Genomic DNA, 17,342 nt, shown 5'->3' on the forward strand with positions numbered 1-17,342 from the left:
ACATATTTCAATAAAAGGGACTTATGAAAAGAAAACAACTAAATGTATGATTTTTCATTTATTCATGATATAGCCTTACAACATCCTATTAAAGCTGACACTGAACCTTGCTTACTTGTTGTTTCCAAGTGTTCATGCAATTAGCATATTCTTCAGGTCACAAAAGACCAACAGTTTTAACTCAATTCAGAAAATGTTTATTGAGAATTTCTACGGGCAAAGTATCAAGGAAGAGAGCAACTAGTCCCTCCGTTTATGGGGCTTGTCCTCTAGTGGGGTAAAGAGATGCTTAAAAACAGTTAAAACACAGGCAAAATAAAACAAATGCTGTTAAGCAGGTAAAAAATAAGCCTGAGGAAGCTCTGAAATGAAAGCAAAGTGTCATGGAAACTCTTAAAGCTGCACGCTGTGTTTGTATAAAAAGTCTATTCCTCAAAACCATAAAAATCTCACTGAACAAGTTCAAGTGCTTTAAGAAATTTTCTCTGAGCAACTGCTGAGAGCTCCATACTGGGATTTAAAGAGTTATTTCCTCCTCATTAAACCATATGAAAAAGTATCAAGTAGTGCTATTGTTTCAAAAAAGAAAGTTGAAAAGTTTACCTTATGTTGACAAACAAAATTAATATGAGGAATTCAGTATTATATTTGTATATAAACTATTTATATAACTAATTCTGTGGTAGAGTGTATCTGAGTGCCAAACAATGAAAAAAAGTTCTGAGATAATCATTTACCTAAAAATAATCACTTGCTGGAAAAAAAACCTGAGACACGTTACTGATATGCTGAAGTACAAATTGCATGATCAAAAAGTTAGCTGCAATGTGACAAACAGGACAAGGCACTTTCAACAGTTATTAAGTATCTACTATGTGTAAAACTCTATGTTGAATCTTTTGGAATAAAGATATGAATCCTATCTTCAAGAATTTTGCACTTGATGTAATTTTAATATTTAATATTAAAATAGGAAAGTTGGTTTCTCTGCCTAACTATAGTTTACTTCACATGCTTCTAAAATTTGAAACTAATCCTCTTTTACTATCTCTTCTATGGAAAAACATAAGGCCAAAAGATATTTTAAGAACTCTGGCTAGAGGAATAGAGAGACAACTATACTTTTTGAGACTAGCTGGCAGGAACATTCTTTTTAACTAACCAATTAATCAAAATTTACTTGAAGCTATAAAATATCCAGCACAATCTAGTGCTTAACAAAATTTAACATTCTTGAAATACTCCAAAACAACTAAGTGCTAAACTATGTAGTACTTTTATAAGTAGAATAACAGCCCTAAGTAACAGAGATAAAGCATGTGTTTTCAGATATAGGAGAAAAAGTATGGCCTATGGGGCAAAGAATCTTGGTTCAAATAACTACTCTGATATTAGCTATACAAGTTTGGGCAGATAAGTATTTTAGAGTTGAGCCTCAGTTTCCTCACCTTTAAAATGGGAAAAATATACCTACCCCCACAAAGTTTTCATAAGGATTAAATGAGATATGTTAAATTCTTATAAAGCATATTGCAATTTTCAACAATTAGTTAAACTGTTTCTAAATACAAATGAGGGCATTTTCTTTTGTGTTCCCTTACTGCTCTGGCAAAGTTCTAATTATCTGATCTTAAAGAACAGTGCAATATTCAACCAATCTACTTAAATGTACATATTCATTTAGTAAACATCTATTGAGCACTGACTATATGCAAGACATTAATGTTAACAAGAACAGCAATTAATGTTTGTCATTACTTAAATCATTTAAAGTTTAACCAAATAATTTATTAAGAATAAAGAAAATCACCATAAAATATACCTATATTAAATCTAGTAGGTAAATATTCTCACCTGCACCAGTGTCTGAAATTGTTCCCACTGTTTATCAGATAACTCAACAGGCAGACACAGTAAAAGTTCAACACAGCTTCTAAAAAACAAAAAGTTGGTAAGGATACAAATAATTACTAAAATTCAAAGTAAAATAAGATGAATAATTCTAATATCATCAGTATACTGTCCATAACTAATCTATTTAAAATTAAACTATCATAAGATCTGAGATACAGAGTTAAAAACAAAAAAGCTAAATCTAATTTTTTATTTACTCAAAGGTCTACTCACAATGCCAAGCGTTCCAGAACCAATGCTACATTTTCACATTCAGAGGTAAGATAAGGTCGGGCTTTAACGTAACTTTGGATAGCCACTGTGTATACCTCCAATAAAGGTAAAGGATCTTCTGAAGTTTTCCATTTCTCTGCATATTCAAGGAGTGTCTGTTTGGAAGTAAATAAAAATACATATTGATTAATCAACTGTTTTTCTTTCCTCCCTAAGAAATTTTGAAAAATAACTTTTATTTATAAAAACAAAAAGTAGTTTATACTGATTAAAATATTGAAAGTAATAAAGCCGTAATCTTATTTCCAGCAGCTCTTTGTAGGAGACAAGGTTAGTGTTAATTCATCCAACAATAGCATCTTTTCATGAAGTCTGGTTTTAAATAGTGAAAGCATTATCTCCTCTCTTTCCAAGTCAAAATCCACCCTTTCACCCACAAATTTCTAAGATTTAAAAGTTATTTTAAAAAGAAGACACCTGGGCAAGTAATACTTGACCAGGCATGCAGTGAAGAATTTCAAATATTTATGTGTTCTATTTTTCATGCAAGGAACATAAAATTCAACACTTAACAATAAATTAACCACATACGGTCAGAAAAGACATGTAATTTTTTCAGTTAATAAAAAATAATACTACATAGTATATTACTGGTTTTTATGACGAGCTTTATCATTAAAAATATCATCTAAAGATGTTCAACACACATAAAATCACTATTAAAGAATGATTACAAGGTCAAGAAATTTTTGTAATAAAATGTTTGTTTTTTTGGGTTTTTAAAAATTTGTTTATTTATTTTCATTTTTGGCTGCGTTGGGTCTTCGTTGCTGCGCGTGGGCTTTCTCTAGTTGTGGCGAGCGGGGGCTACTCTTTGTTGCTGTGCGCGGGCTTCCCACTGTGGTGGCTTCTCTTGTTGCCGAGCATGGGCTCTAGGTGTGTGGGCTTCAGTAGCTGTGGTGCACGGGCTTCAGTAGTTGTAGCTCGCGGGCTCAGTAGTTGTGGCTCGCGGGTTCTAGAGCACAGGCTCAGTAGTTGTGGCGCACAGGCTTAGCTGCTCCGCGACATGTGGGATCTTCCCAGACCAGGCCTGGAACCCGTGTCCCCTGCATTGACAAGCGGATTCTTAACCACTGCACCACCAGGGAAGCCCCTAAAGTGCTTGTTTTTTACAATAAAAAACTCTTCATCAAGAAAAACAAAATGCTGTTTATCCTACAGAATGAAGAGATAGAAGAAACTGGCAACAGTAGTTAGACACCTATGCGTTCTATAACTACTAACATTGTGAGTTACTAAAAACTATCTAAAAGGTTCTACTATTATGCTAAATGAAGTAGAACTCTAATTAAATGTTTTCAGAATATAGAAGACTGCCACAATTAGTCTTTCTCACTCTTCAAGGTTTAAGACTCATCAACATGTGGCAAATTCAGGTGTTATTTCCTAGAAAAGAGGTATCTTGAAGGAAAACTCCTTAAGGCCTTGCTTGTATCCTCTGGTATACAGAAGCAGCTTTCTACAAATGTGCAGGTAGGAAAGTAGGAAGGGAGGAAGGTAGGAAGGTAGGAATGAAGGAATTATATTCTACTATCAGACACTCAAAAGAAAACACTTATTACCTTCTTCTCTCTACAACCCTCTAACTACTAGAAGTAGTAAGTGATCAAAGAGAATATGGAAGAAAAGAAGGACAGAAAAGGTAATCTGGTAAATTAAAGAGCAACATAGTAACAACTTACTCTCTGAGGAGTCATATATTCACAAACCCTGACTCTCTCCAAGTTGGATTGAAGGCCCAGTACTTGCAACTGGCATCTGAAGTAAGGGCAGTCTTGTGGGACTGAGCCCTTTAACCTGTGGAGTCTGAGCTAACTGAACTGTGGGACACCTATTTGGTGTTGGAGAGTTTGAGAAGTGGTCCTGGAAAAAACACCATGTGTTTGGTGTCAGCAGTACAAATATCTCTCAATAGGACTTAAAGAAAAATCTAAACAAAACCTACCAACTGAAGGGAAAAATCTGCATTCTAGAATTGTTTTGGGATTATCCCTCTACTTCTAGGAATAAAACTGGTGATATGATGGAGGATGACCTCACTCACATCTTCAAGGTTTTTGGAATTAACACCAACTATGCATACAATTCTTACTTTAGCTAGCACCTGTCTTTCTACATAAAATCATTAAATATTATTTTCCTTTTTCTGGAAAAAGAAGTTTAGGTGTCTGGGGAATTTCATGCCTGGCCAATGTACCCAATTGCACGTGGGTTCGACTGAAAGCTTAGGTTTCCCCTATTAGTACTCTTGCAATAATGAATCAATTTCCCATAATAGTTTTAATTTTTCCTGAAAAAGAAAATGTATTGTAGTGATTTCCAAAAAGCTTTGAAATTATAAGCTTCTTCCTTTCTTGTCTCCCAACACCCCCCAAAAAAACCCTAAATGTTTTAGATACCTCTTATATACTACTGCAGATCCTCTAGGACTCACTTGTCTCATTTCACCTCTATGCAAACCCTCATGCAGGCATAACCTAGCAGCTTCATCTCCTGTCATTCTGCAAGCCCTTTGCTACCTGCCACAGGGCTTCCATGTGACCACTGCTCTGGGGTCCACTCAGTGCCCAGATCCACACATTTGCAACCGGGAAGAATAGAGGAGTTAAACTCAAGTGTAGGGGAGTTAGTGCCCTTTGGGGAAAGACTCTGATCAATCCAAGATGAGAACCAGTAGATAAATTCTTCCTCTTCCTTTCCCACCCTCCCACCCCCGAACCCTAGGGGTGATCCTGAAATGCAGTTCATATAGCTTCTAAGAGGTTCAGTCTGATAGATTTAACAGGTGGCCAGCTTGATGATGCATTGTCATATTGGCTGACATATTCCTGCTTTGCTTTATTCCCCTATTCCCTCATTCCTGCTCATTGTGATTGGATTTCTTATTAAAATAATATTACATGAAAAAAAAATCACATATATCTACATGTATGTACATATATCTACATTTTACTACCCAAGCTCTACATTTCTTGATATGTCTAGCTCTGCAAAGGGTACTTACACATTACTTCTTTCCTTTATATAATTGAGTTCTACTGTCCTCAGGTGAAAAAGTTTTTTTGTTTTTTCTACTAAATTTATTTATTTATTTAATTTTGGCTGCGTTGGGTCTTCGTTGCTGCACACAGGCTTTCTCTAGTTATGGTGAGCAGGGGCTACTCTTTGTTGTGGTGTGCGGGCTTCTAATTGAGGTGGCTTCTCTTCTTGTGGAGCATGGGCTCTAGGCATGCGGGCTTCAGTAGTTGTGGTGCGAGGGCTCAGAAGTTGTGGCTCACGGGCTTAGTTGCTCTGCGGCATGTGGGATCTTCCTGGACCAGGGCTCGAACCCGTATCCCCTGCACTGGCAGGTGGATTCTTAACCACTGCGCCACCAGGGAAGTCCGAAAATGTTTTTAAACTTACCTTTAATTATAATCAAAGATGATTTCTTTTGGGTATAACAGAGTCTGAATTGATGAGAAAAATAAATGACAAGTTGCAGAATGTGAGAACCATAAAGCACCTTAAAAATGATATACTTTCACCTCATTTTATAGATGAGGAAAGAGGAGGAGAAAGCAGATTCTGGTGAAAAGCACACCTTTTAGGTGGCTTTTTAACGGTCTGGGAATAATGTAACTAGGGAAAGGGTAGAAGAAAGGGATCACAGCAGATTATAAGAGATGGTAGAAAAAGAAAACTAATGACATGCTCATACTGACTACATATAGGAGAATAAGCTTAAAAGTTGGGTTAAGTATCTATTTTTATAAAGGTATGAGTTGATATTCATAACCAGTAAGTGTATTGATAGTAGAGCTTCCCTTCTTTCTCAAGACACTAAGATTAGTAGAACCATTGTGAAACTGGAAGCATTCCTAACATGACTAGTTAATAAATTATGCTTTCTTCAACTAAAAAAGTTACTTATTTATATCTACTACCTTAATCTATACAAAGGCTTTCAGGCAGGAATTCCAGAACAATCAGACTCATATTTTTTACACAGAATCAGAACAGACCTTAAAGATCACTTAATTCTGTTTTACGAAGTCCAGTGACCTGCAATTCGAATATTAACTGAATTGGTAATCAGCAAAGCCAGGCAGCCTCCTCACTCTCTGTGAAACATTCTGTCCACTACAAATACTGTTTGTGGTAATGTCACAACTGTAAATCTGTAGATTACTTTATTACTTCAATTATTCCTCATAACTCTATGAGGTTATGTACTATTTATCTAGTTTGCCAGCCATAGTAGAATTAAATAACTTGACCTCTTTATTGGTTAAGCTTATTTCAGCTGAAAGTAAGAAAATCCAACTCAAAGCAGCAGAAACAGTAAGAAAGGTTTCCCACATAATAAGAGATTAAGAGGAAGAGCAAGTTCTGGGATTGGTTAGTTTAGCGGCTCAACAACGTCCTCAAGGACCACCTCTGCCTTCACTCTGCCGTCCTCAGGTGGTGCCCCACCCAGTCCCTAGGTCTCAGCAATAACCAGAGAAAAGATGAGACTACCACTTCATGTACATCTTTTCAAGCAACAAAGAAACCCTTCCCAGAAACCATAAACCCAATTTCTATCAGTAAATTTCTCCTCAGGTCCCAACGGCCAGAATTTCATCAGACACCTATGTCAAAAATCACACAGCCATAAAGGAACTCCATGGTTGCCCACTCTCCAAGGTTTCTCCGAAGCACAAAGCCATGCTGAAGAACGAAAATGTGTGAATAAAATCAGGGTTCTATTAGGAAGGTGGGGGAGGGGCCTAAGCCTCACACTTTGGTTGCCTCTTCAATGGTTTTTACTCCCACATGTGTTCAAGAATGAGTAAGTTAATGTGTGTGTGTGGGGGGGTGTTTTTATATTTAAATACACATACACAAATGAACAAAAATAAAAGTCGTTGTGATCTGGTTTGGAGAGGGATATGCGAGGGGATGGTATAGAGGATAAGATATAGGAAAAGAAACCTATAAGTCTTCCTATGAGGCACCAGATTGCTTCCATTAATGAGTAAACTGTAAACTAAGTATAGTAAGAAAAGTTAAAACTGTGTTCTATAAAGAATGATTAATGGAACTAAGGACGGGGTGCTTAATCTGGACAATAAATAACATTTACTGAATATTTACTATATGCTAGGCACTGTTCTGCAAGCTTTACAATACCTATTAGCAATTAGATAAATTACAGTAATATGCTTATATTAAAATGGACAAAGGCATAAAATAGTTAAAGTAACAAATAAGCCCCAAGAGCACAGAACTAGAGGCAAAGAGGAGATTCAAACCTTAACAGTCTGACTTCAGAGCCTGAGTTCTTAAATACTATGCTCTACATTTCTACAGAAATAAAACTTTGATTCACAGCCAAATTAACAAATCTGAAGACTTGTCACATAAAACAAGAGTTAGTCTTACTCTATGTGCTCTCACAGGACAAACCAGCACCACTAAGTTAAAGTTTTAAGGAGATACATTTCTGCTTCCTATGAGACTGCATCAAGCAATTACAGTTAACCAAAAATTGAACAGGTTGGCCTCCATCAATGAAGTTACTCAAGCAGGCGCAAAATGGCTCTGAGTTCAGAATGCAGTAAAGCAGTCATATTTGGGAGACACATTCCATCCCACCAGAAGAGACTACACTAGTGGGGGTGGCTCAGAGAGGTTTTGATTGGCAGGCATATTGTTTAAGAATTAATTAGTTTCTAACACTTAAAAATCATAAGTTTACACAGAACTTGGATTTCTGACTTTTTTTTTTTTAATTTGGAAACCTTGGGTCCGTATTCCGGCACTGAAATAACTGGCGGGAGCTGAGGCACGGGCTCTCTGTGTGCGGGAAGCCTTACCTAGCTGCCTCCCTCTTTAAGGGGCCTATTGTATTCCTGCGAGTTATCTGTCATCACCACCTTTCCTATAGTGTGTATTACGATCAGAGAAAGAAATACAAGCAAAAGAAAGGTTAAAAGATCATATTCCAGCAGGATCTCTACAACAGTGTTTCTCAACCTCTTTTTCATTTTCATCCGCTCCTCAGGAAACTTCTGACTTTTTTCCCTAACTGTCCCCCACCCCCAATGAAATTTTAATACCACAGATGTACTGTCTATCTGTTTATGGGTCACAAGCTATTGTAATATCTAAGATTCTTTTTGCTCCTTAAGAACCAATTTTCACCCCCTTGGGAACAAAAATGCACGTTTAATATTCTGGCTGTTAAGCTGATTTCTCATTATCTAAATCAGCAGAGACTAGGACATATATACTCTAGGGAGGAAGACAGTATAGATTAACTTCCAGAAGCTTCCTTTAGTTCCTCTAAGGATTATTAGGAGAGAAAACGAAAGAATAATAAAAGGGGAATAAAACCACAGGGGTGTTAAATTTAATAAGCATGAGGATTAAATGACATTATTGCCCTACATAAAGGTAAGACTGGAGTGTTTGATATGTTTATACTGTTACACTCATGGTCCAATTCCAATTTATAGCTATGATTCTCTAGACTGGAAGTTCTCAAAAGTTTTGATCTCATGACCCTTTCTTAAAAATTACTGAGAATCCCAAAGCGTTTGTTTATGGGGATTATAACTATTGATTTTCACCATGTGAGAATTAGAAATGAAAACTGAGATGTTTAATTATATACTTATAAATAAATTTAAAATAACAACAAACCCATCACATGTTACTATAAACAGGGTATTTTTAATGAAAAAAATTGTTTTCAAAAAAATTAGTGAGAAGAGTGGCGTTTTTTACATTTTTCAAATCTCTTCAATGTTTGGCTTAATAGAAAAGAGCAGGATTCTCATATCCCTGCATTTAATCTGCTGCAACATCACAGATCATGTAACCTCCAGAAAAACTCCACTGTACAGGAATGAAAGAAGGCGAGTAACAGAGTTTTGAGTTTTTTGTACCCACTGAGCCTTTGGTGAGTGATACTCGTTTATAATTTCAAAGTTACTAAAATTTATTTTAAGGTTTTGCGTGAAAATGGTGGATTGGACACATACATTTTGCACCTTGTTCTCTCCAAACCTCACTAAACCAACAGTAATTTTTTTTTTTAAACTGGCATAAACCCACAAGGACTAAGAAAATAGGAACAGAGGAAAGAGAAACAAAATTTTAAACACTGTAAAGCATATGGAAGATTGGCACTCTATGGAAAATGACTCCAAAGTAGGCTTTAGGTAAAGACCTAATTCTGAAGAATCACGGAAGGGCTCAAGAACTGGGAGCACCAGATGCCTCTGGAAATGGGGGCAAAGGTGAGACTGAGAATGAGAGGATTGGCTGAAAGTCTATTTAAGCAGTTGGCCTCTCTTATTTCTGCATCCCTCTCCACAGCTAGGTGACCAAAGCTGGGCACTACTCCTCTCTTTCCCCAGCAGTTTATTCTGGAGAGAAGTATAGAAAAAAAGGTGTCTGCACAGAGATAAGGGGAGCATTAAGTCAACTTTACATACTGACTATAGAGACAGCTTCCTTTCTCATGTCCTTTTCCCTCCAAAATTGCCAGAACCTCCTTAGCTGAGTCCTTCTCAGGAAATTCAAGAGAAAAGACCCAAAGATTCTGACACCAGGCCTTCCCCCATGAAAAGAAAACAGCTAGGTGCCCCTATAGTGAAGACCACAACAAATCCCACTCATGAGCTTGGAGCTCTCAATCAGTTTTTCAGTGGTATACCTTTAAATATGGACAGCCAAGGACCACTCAAGAGGTTGAAACAAATTAGTTAAAAAAAAAAAAAAAGAAAGAAAGAAACTTGGAGCAAGCAGAGACTATACAGGGAGAAGACAAAATTCCAAGAAACTATCATTAATATTCTAGAGGGGGTGTGTGTGTGTATGAGAGTCTATTAGACCTATGAAAAAAAATACCATATCATAAAAGAATATTGATTTTAAAAAGATTCAAATTAAAAATATAATAGCAGAAATGAAAACCTCAGTTAAAGAGGTGAAAGATAAACTGAGGAAATTTCCCCAGAAAGTAGAGTAAAAGGGAAGGAAAGAAAAGATAAGAAACTTTGGAGAATAGTGCTAGAGGTCTCAAAATCAACAAGATGAATTCCAAGAAGTTAGAGAAATGGAGGGGAACAAATCAAAGAACTAATTCAAGTTAATTTCCTAGAATCTAAGGACACGAATTTTAGAATTGAAAGACCCACTAAGTGCCCAACACAATTACTCAAACTAGACCTATACCAAGGTACTATTTCATAAAATTTCAGAGCTCAAGGACAAAGAGAGGATCAAAACAAGCTTGGGGGGGACCAGGGAGCAGACTTCTCAACAGCAACACTGGAGCCAAAGGAAAATGAAGCACTGCATTAAAAACTGAGGGGCGATTATTTCCATCCAACTATCCTAAGTATTAAGACAGAAAAGTCATTTTCAGACATACAAGTTCTCGAAAATTTCAACTTCTAGGCATATTTTTTCAGGATGCTACTGAAGAGGGAATTTCACCAAAATGAGGGAATAAACCAGGGAAGGAGTGAAAATGATATCTAGGAAAAAGGGAATCTAACACAAGAGACAGGAAATGAAGAAAGATTCCAAGAAGACAGCTGTGCAATGGGCCTGAAAAATAACTACAGCATATCAGATGGCTCTAGGACAAATTTATTCAAGATGAAATTGACAAGACTACCTAATGTGCCTGAATAAGCTGAGAGGAGATTTATACAACTGAGGGAGAGTTTGGATTGAATTAGTGATATATACATAGAATATTCAGCTAAGGAAATAAGATAATTTAAGTACATTAACCTGCATTCAGCAATTAAAGAATGCACATTCTTTAAAAACACAAAACACTTACAAAAACTGACCATAAACTAGGTCACATAGTCACAAAAAATAACAAAGAATTAATATCATACATTTCACATTCTTTGAACATGATGCAATAAAGTCAGAAACTATTAACAAAATACCCTTACAAAGAAAACTACAAATTTTAAAATTTTTAAGCGTATTTTTAAAAAATTTTTATTTTATATTGGAGTATAGTTGATTAACAATGTTGTGTTAGTTTCAGGTGTAGAGCAAAGTGATTCAGTTATACATATACATGTACCTATTCTTTTTCAAATTCTTTTCCCATTTAGGTTATTACAGAATATTGAGCAGAGTTCCCTGTGCCATACAGTAGGTCCTTGTTGGTTATCTATTTTAAATATAGTAGTGTGGATTTGTATGGAAACACAAAAGACCCCGAATAGCCAAAGCAATCTTGAGAAAGAAAAATGGAGCTGAAGGAATCAGGCTCCCTGACTTCAGACTATACCACAAAGCTACAGTAATCAAGACAGTATGGTACTGGAACAAAAACAGAAATATAGATCAATGGAACAGGATAGAAAGCCCAGAGATAAATCCACATGCATATGGTCACCTCATCTTTGATAAAGGAAGAAAGAATATACAGTGGAGAAAAGACAGCCTCTTCAATAAGTGGTGCTGGGAAAACTGGACAGCTACATGTAAAAGAAGGAAATTAGAACACTCCCTAACACCATACACAAAAATAAACTCAAAATGGATTAAAGGCCTAAATGTAAGGCCAGACACTATCAAACTCTTAGAGGAAAACATAGGCAGAACACTCTATGACATAAATCATAGCAAGATCCTTTTTGACCCACCTCCTAGAGAAATGGAAATAAAAACAAAAATCAACAAATGGGACCTAATGAAACGTAAAAGCTTTTGCACAGCAAAGGAAACCATAAACAAGACCAAAAGACAACTCTCAGAATAGGAGAAAATACTTGCAAATGAAGCAACTGACAAAGGATTGATCTCCAAAATTTACAAGCACCTTATGCAGTTCAATATCAAAAAAACAAACAACCCAATCCAAAAATGGGCAGAAGACCTAAATAGACATTTCTCCAAAGAAGATATACAGATTGCCAACAAACACATGAAAGAATGCTCAACATCATTAATCATTAGAGAAATGCAAATCAAAACTACAATGAGATATCATCTCACACCGGTCAGAATGGCCATCATCAAAAAAATCTAGAAACAATAAATGCTGGAGAGGGTGTGGAGAAAAGGGAACCCTCTTGCACTGTTGGTGGGAATGTAAATTGATACAGCCACTATGGAGAACAGTATGGAAGTTCCTTAAAAAACTAAAAATAGAACTACCATACGACCCAGCAATCCCACTACTGGGCATATACCCTGAGAAAACCATAATTCAAAAAGAGTCATGTACCAAAATGTTCAATGCAGCTTTACTTACAATAGCCAGGACATGGAAGCAACCTAAGTGTCCATCAACAGATGAATGGATAAAGAAGATGTGGCACATATATACAATGGAATATTACTTAGCCATAGAAAGAAACAAAACTGAGTTATTTGTAGTGAGGTGGATGGACCTAGAGTCTGTCATACAGAGTGAAGTAAGTCAGAAAGAGAAAAACAAATACAGTATGCTAACACATATATATGGAATCTAAGAAAAAAAAAAAGAGGTCATGAAGAACCTAGGGGCAAGACGGGAATAAAGACACAGACCTACTAGAGGATGGACTTGAGGATATGGGGAGGGGGAAGGGTAAGCTGTGACAAAGTGAGAGAGTGGCATGGACATATATACACTACCAAACGTAAAATAGCTAACTAGTGGGAAGCAGCCGCATAGCACAGGGGGATCAGCTCGGTGCTTTGTGACCACCTAGAGGGGTGGGATAGGGAGGGTGGGAGGGAGGGAGACGCAAGAGGGAAGAGATATGGGAACATATGTATAACTGATTCACTTTGTTATAAAGCAGAAACTAACACACCATTGTAAAGCAATTATACTCCAATAAAGATGTTTAAAATATATATATATATATATATATATATATATATAGTAGTGTGGGACTTCCCTGGTGGCACAGTGGTTAAGAATCCGCCTGCCAACGCAGGGGACACGGGTTTGATCCCTGGTCCGGGAAGATCCCACATGCCGCAGAGCAACTAAGCCCGTGCGCCACAACTACTGAGCCCGCGTGCCACAACTACTGAAGCCTGTGTGCCTAGAGCCCGTGCTCCGCAACAAAGACAAGCCACTGCAATGACAAGCCCACGCACCAAAACGAAGAGTAGTCCCCACTTGCTGCAACTAGAGAAAGCACGCGTGCAGCAACGAAGACACAACGCAGCCAAAAGTAAATTAATTAATTAATTAATTAATTAATAAATACATACACACAGTAGTGTGTACATGTCAATCCCAAACTCCCAATCTATCCCTCTCCCCCCTTAAGTCTATTTCTAAATCACGGGTGGAAGAAATCATAATAGAAATTGGGGAATACTTAGACTTGAACTATTGCAAAAGCACATCAAAATTTGTAGGACGCAGCTAGAACAATCTTAAGAGGAAAATTTATAGATGCAAATGTTTATACTGTTATGCTACAGCTTTGAAAAAAACATGCAAATTTGTTCCAACACAGTATGAGCAAAACATTAATTTCCCATTTGCCTATGTGTGTTTTGGTGAGAAACATTAGGTGAAAGCAGAAAACTATACCCAGCGGAACTAAACTTGCAGGAAAATACAAAATGCACACACCTCAAAAACATGTTATCAGCTACATCAGTTCACCAGGTGTGTGATGAGCCACACCCATCCACACGTGGTTTTACAACCTTCTGTCCAATTTCAGAGAACTCTCCTTCCACCACCTCACAATAACTCACAAACTGCATCCCTTCTGACACCCACTCCTACAAAGAAAGTACAAGTCTTTGCCAAGGTAAAGCACCACATTTATTTTAATAGTTATGTACGTCTTAACCACTAAAGGGGTATAAAATTGTACTACAGTTTTTATAAGGTTCTGTGTGTGACACTGATGAAGTTTTCGAGTGTTGTGCCTCTAACCCCATTTTCCCCATAAGCCTTGTGATTTTTGCTGTGCAATTTTGCATAGCAAGGTTTTTTGCTAGGGATACTTATGCTGTGATAAAGCAAAACTGGCTGCATTAGAAAAAGACAAAATGAAAAAGTCATAGAGAATATTACTGGGACAAACAGAGAAATCTGAACATATATTGTAATTAGATAATATTATTGTGTCAATGTTAAAATTTCCTGAGTGTGATGCCTGTATTTTTGGACTTAAGAGATAAATACAAGTCCAATTTTTGGACTGAGGCAATGTCATGATGCCTAGCTCTAAAGGATTCACGGAGAAAAAGAGCATTAAAGCATGAGACAAAGCAAATATAGCAAAATGTTAACACCGGTGAATCTTGTAAAAGGTACATGAGTATTCAGTGTACTATTCTTGTACTTTTTCTATAATAAAAAGTATGGAAGAGCAAAATATTGGGGATGGCAAGTGTGGTAGACTGAATTCCTCACTCCTCCTTGTATCCACGCTGTTTTTCACATGACTTTGGAATACTTCTCATAGTGGTAGAGAATATTTTCCTACCCCATGTGACTTGTGTTGACCAAAAGAATGTGTCAGAAGTGATGGTAGGTCATCTATGACTTTAAGAATCTTGCTCCTTCGTATGCTTCTACCATCAAAAGGAGAAGATATGTCCAGATTAGCCTGCTGTTCCCAGGAAGATGAGAAGATGCCATTCCTGTTGCTCTAGTTGAGGCCAGCCTATACCAGGCAACATCCAGCCAACCTTAAACCTGTGTATGACTGAAGCCAACACCAGCAGATTGCCTAGCCAACCATGCCCTGACTTCAGATGAATGAGCAATACATACTTGCTATTAGATGTCACTAGGGTTTTGTGGTTGTTACACAGAATTTTGTGAAAACAGCTGAGTTAAGTAGCTAACTTAAGTTAGACAAAGAGAATAAATTCAAAGAGAGTTTAAAAATTTTAAAGTAGTAAAAACAAGAGCAGATATATTTATATATGAAATACAAAATGAAGATACAACAGAGAGGATCAACAAAACCAAACACTGGTCATTTGAAAGACCTAAAAAAAAAAAAAAAAAAAAACCTTTGGCAAAAATAATCAAAAAAAAAGAGAAGGCCCAAATAAATAGAATTAGGAATGAGAAAGGGACCAAAACTACAGAATACAGATTTTTTAAAAATCTTAAGATAATACATTGAATAACCTTATTCCTTATTTGAAACAGCTTTAAAATCTTTTTTTAACTGTTTACTTGTTTTTTAATGAAACAGCTTAAAAATCTGAATGAAATGGGTAGAAATTGTTACTAAGACTATCTCAAGAACAGAAAAAGTCCTTTACCCACTAAAGAAACTGAAACCAATTAAAAAAAAAAAGAGAATCAAGTTGGTTTTCTACAGGAAAATCCATTAAACGATCTTTGAGGAAACAGACTGTCTATTATAGAAACTTCTGGAAGAAAGGAAGGGAAAAAGGGAGGGAGGGAAACTTCCCCCAATTCATTGTTTGAGGCTACTATAAACTTAAAAACTGGGTAAATGTGATATGAGAAAGGAAAAATCACAGGCCAATCTCTCTTAATAAACAGATTTTAAAATCCCCAATATTACCAAACCAAATACGGCAATAAACTTTAAAAAAATTTTTAAATATTTTGAAACAATCACAAAGTTACAGAAAGTTGGAAATACAGTATAGAGAAAATTTTTTGCTGAACCATTTGGGAGTTAGTTGCCAACCTGGTGCTCTACTGCTTTCAAATATTTTAATGTGTATTTCCTACAAACAAAGACCTCCTACATGATCAGAGAGTATGACCACGAGAATCAAGAAAAAAATACTGGTACATACGCTACTACCATTTAATCCTCAGACACCACTCAAGTGTGCCAATTATCCCAAAGATGTCTTTCACAAAAAAGGATACAGTTCAGAACCATGCCTTGCATTTAGTTGTCACGTCCCTTCGGTCTCCAAGTCCTAAGTGAAACTTTAAAGACTCATTTAGGACCCTTACAATATCAAAGATTACAGGCCAGTTATTTTGTAGAATAACCCTCAATTTAGGTTTGGTGTTTTCTCATAATTATATCCATGTTATGCACTTTGGCAGGAATACCACAGAAGCAATGATGATTTCTGCTCACTGTATGCTATCAAGCAGCACATGATTTCAATTTGTCCCATTATGGATGATGTTCATTTTGATCATTTGATTAAGTCAGGGCCTGCCCTCCTCACTCCGCTTGGGCTCAGCATGCTGGAACTGGCTGTCTCTCCAGGTAGTTCCCCCTTCTCCCTCTGCTTAGGCGCTGACATCCTCTGCCAGGCTGCCCCTCTGTGGAAATGCCCCCCTTCTGAAGCCCCACACCAGGCTGCTCTCCCCTCCCCCACCCCATGGGCAACCTACTCATCTCACTTGGGCTCTATATCCCCACATGCAGTCACCCCTGCCAACTCCCTATGGAGCCCTCCTCACCCTAATTGAGCTCTGACTCCTGCACCACAGAGCTGCTACTCATCCAACCTGGGCTTTGACCCTCACTCTGGGCCTATGCAACACTCCTGCTCCCACCACAGACACCTACTTTGTCCCCTCTACATAAGGAATCAAGGACTGAATTATTCAGGAAGGGAAGAGGAAGGGCTGCAATGTATTTTTTTAAATGTATTTTGGACCCAGAAGGATTTATCTTGGCAATATGAAGACAGTAAAAAGATTTCTCTAATTTTAAACTAATTTATCATAGTAACAGATTTAAAGGGGAAGCTATATGATTACCTCAATAATTACCAAAAAAAGGACATGATCAAAATAAAAACCCATTCAACGTAAAGAAAAAAAAACAAAACCTTTTTTAAAATTTATTTATTTATTTATTTATATTTATTTTTGGCTGTGTTGGGTCTTCGTTTCTGTGCGAGGGCTTTCTCCAGTTGTGGAGAGCGGGGGCCACTCTTCATCGTGGTGCGCGGGCCTCTCACCGTTGCGGCCTCTCCTGTTGCGGAGCACAGGCTCCAGACACAGAGGCTCAGTAGTTGTGGCTCACGGGCCTAGTCGCTCCACGGCATGTGGGATCTTCCCAGACCAGGGCTCGAACCCGTGTCCCCTGCGTTGGCAGGCAGACTCTCAACCACTGCGCCACCAGGGAAGCCCAAAACAAAACCTTTTTGCAACAATGAATAGAAGGAAAGCTCCTTAACTTGATGAAATGTATTCAGTAAAACCCACGGCAAACCTCATA

General features: G+C 37.2%; 1 protein-coding gene across 3 annotated transcripts in view; it reads right to left on the bottom strand.

The window, feature by feature from the left end:
* The window catches only part of ZNF292 (zinc finger protein 292), a 92,362-nt gene that overhangs the window by 41,026 nt on the left and 33,994 nt on the right, over positions 1-17,342 (bottom strand). For 2 of the 3 annotated variants that reach the window (XM_082473925.1, XM_082473926.1), the window contains 2 exons: positions 2,128-2,282; positions 1,855-1,933 (listed from right to left, as the gene is read on the bottom strand). In XM_082473925.1, coding sequence (XP_082330051.1) covers positions 1,855-1,933; positions 2,128-2,282 — 234 coding nt within the window. Of the gene's footprint in view, positions 1-1,854; positions 1,934-2,127; positions 2,283-17,342 lie in introns of those variants that run through there. The other variant, XM_082473927.1, reaches the window with a different exon arrangement.

The sequence above is a fragment of the Balaenoptera physalus genome (genome assembly GCF_965194825.1).
Source record: "Balaenoptera physalus genome assembly, chromosome: 9".
Lineage (NCBI taxonomy): Eukaryota > Metazoa > Chordata > Mammalia > Artiodactyla > Balaenopteridae > Balaenoptera > Balaenoptera physalus.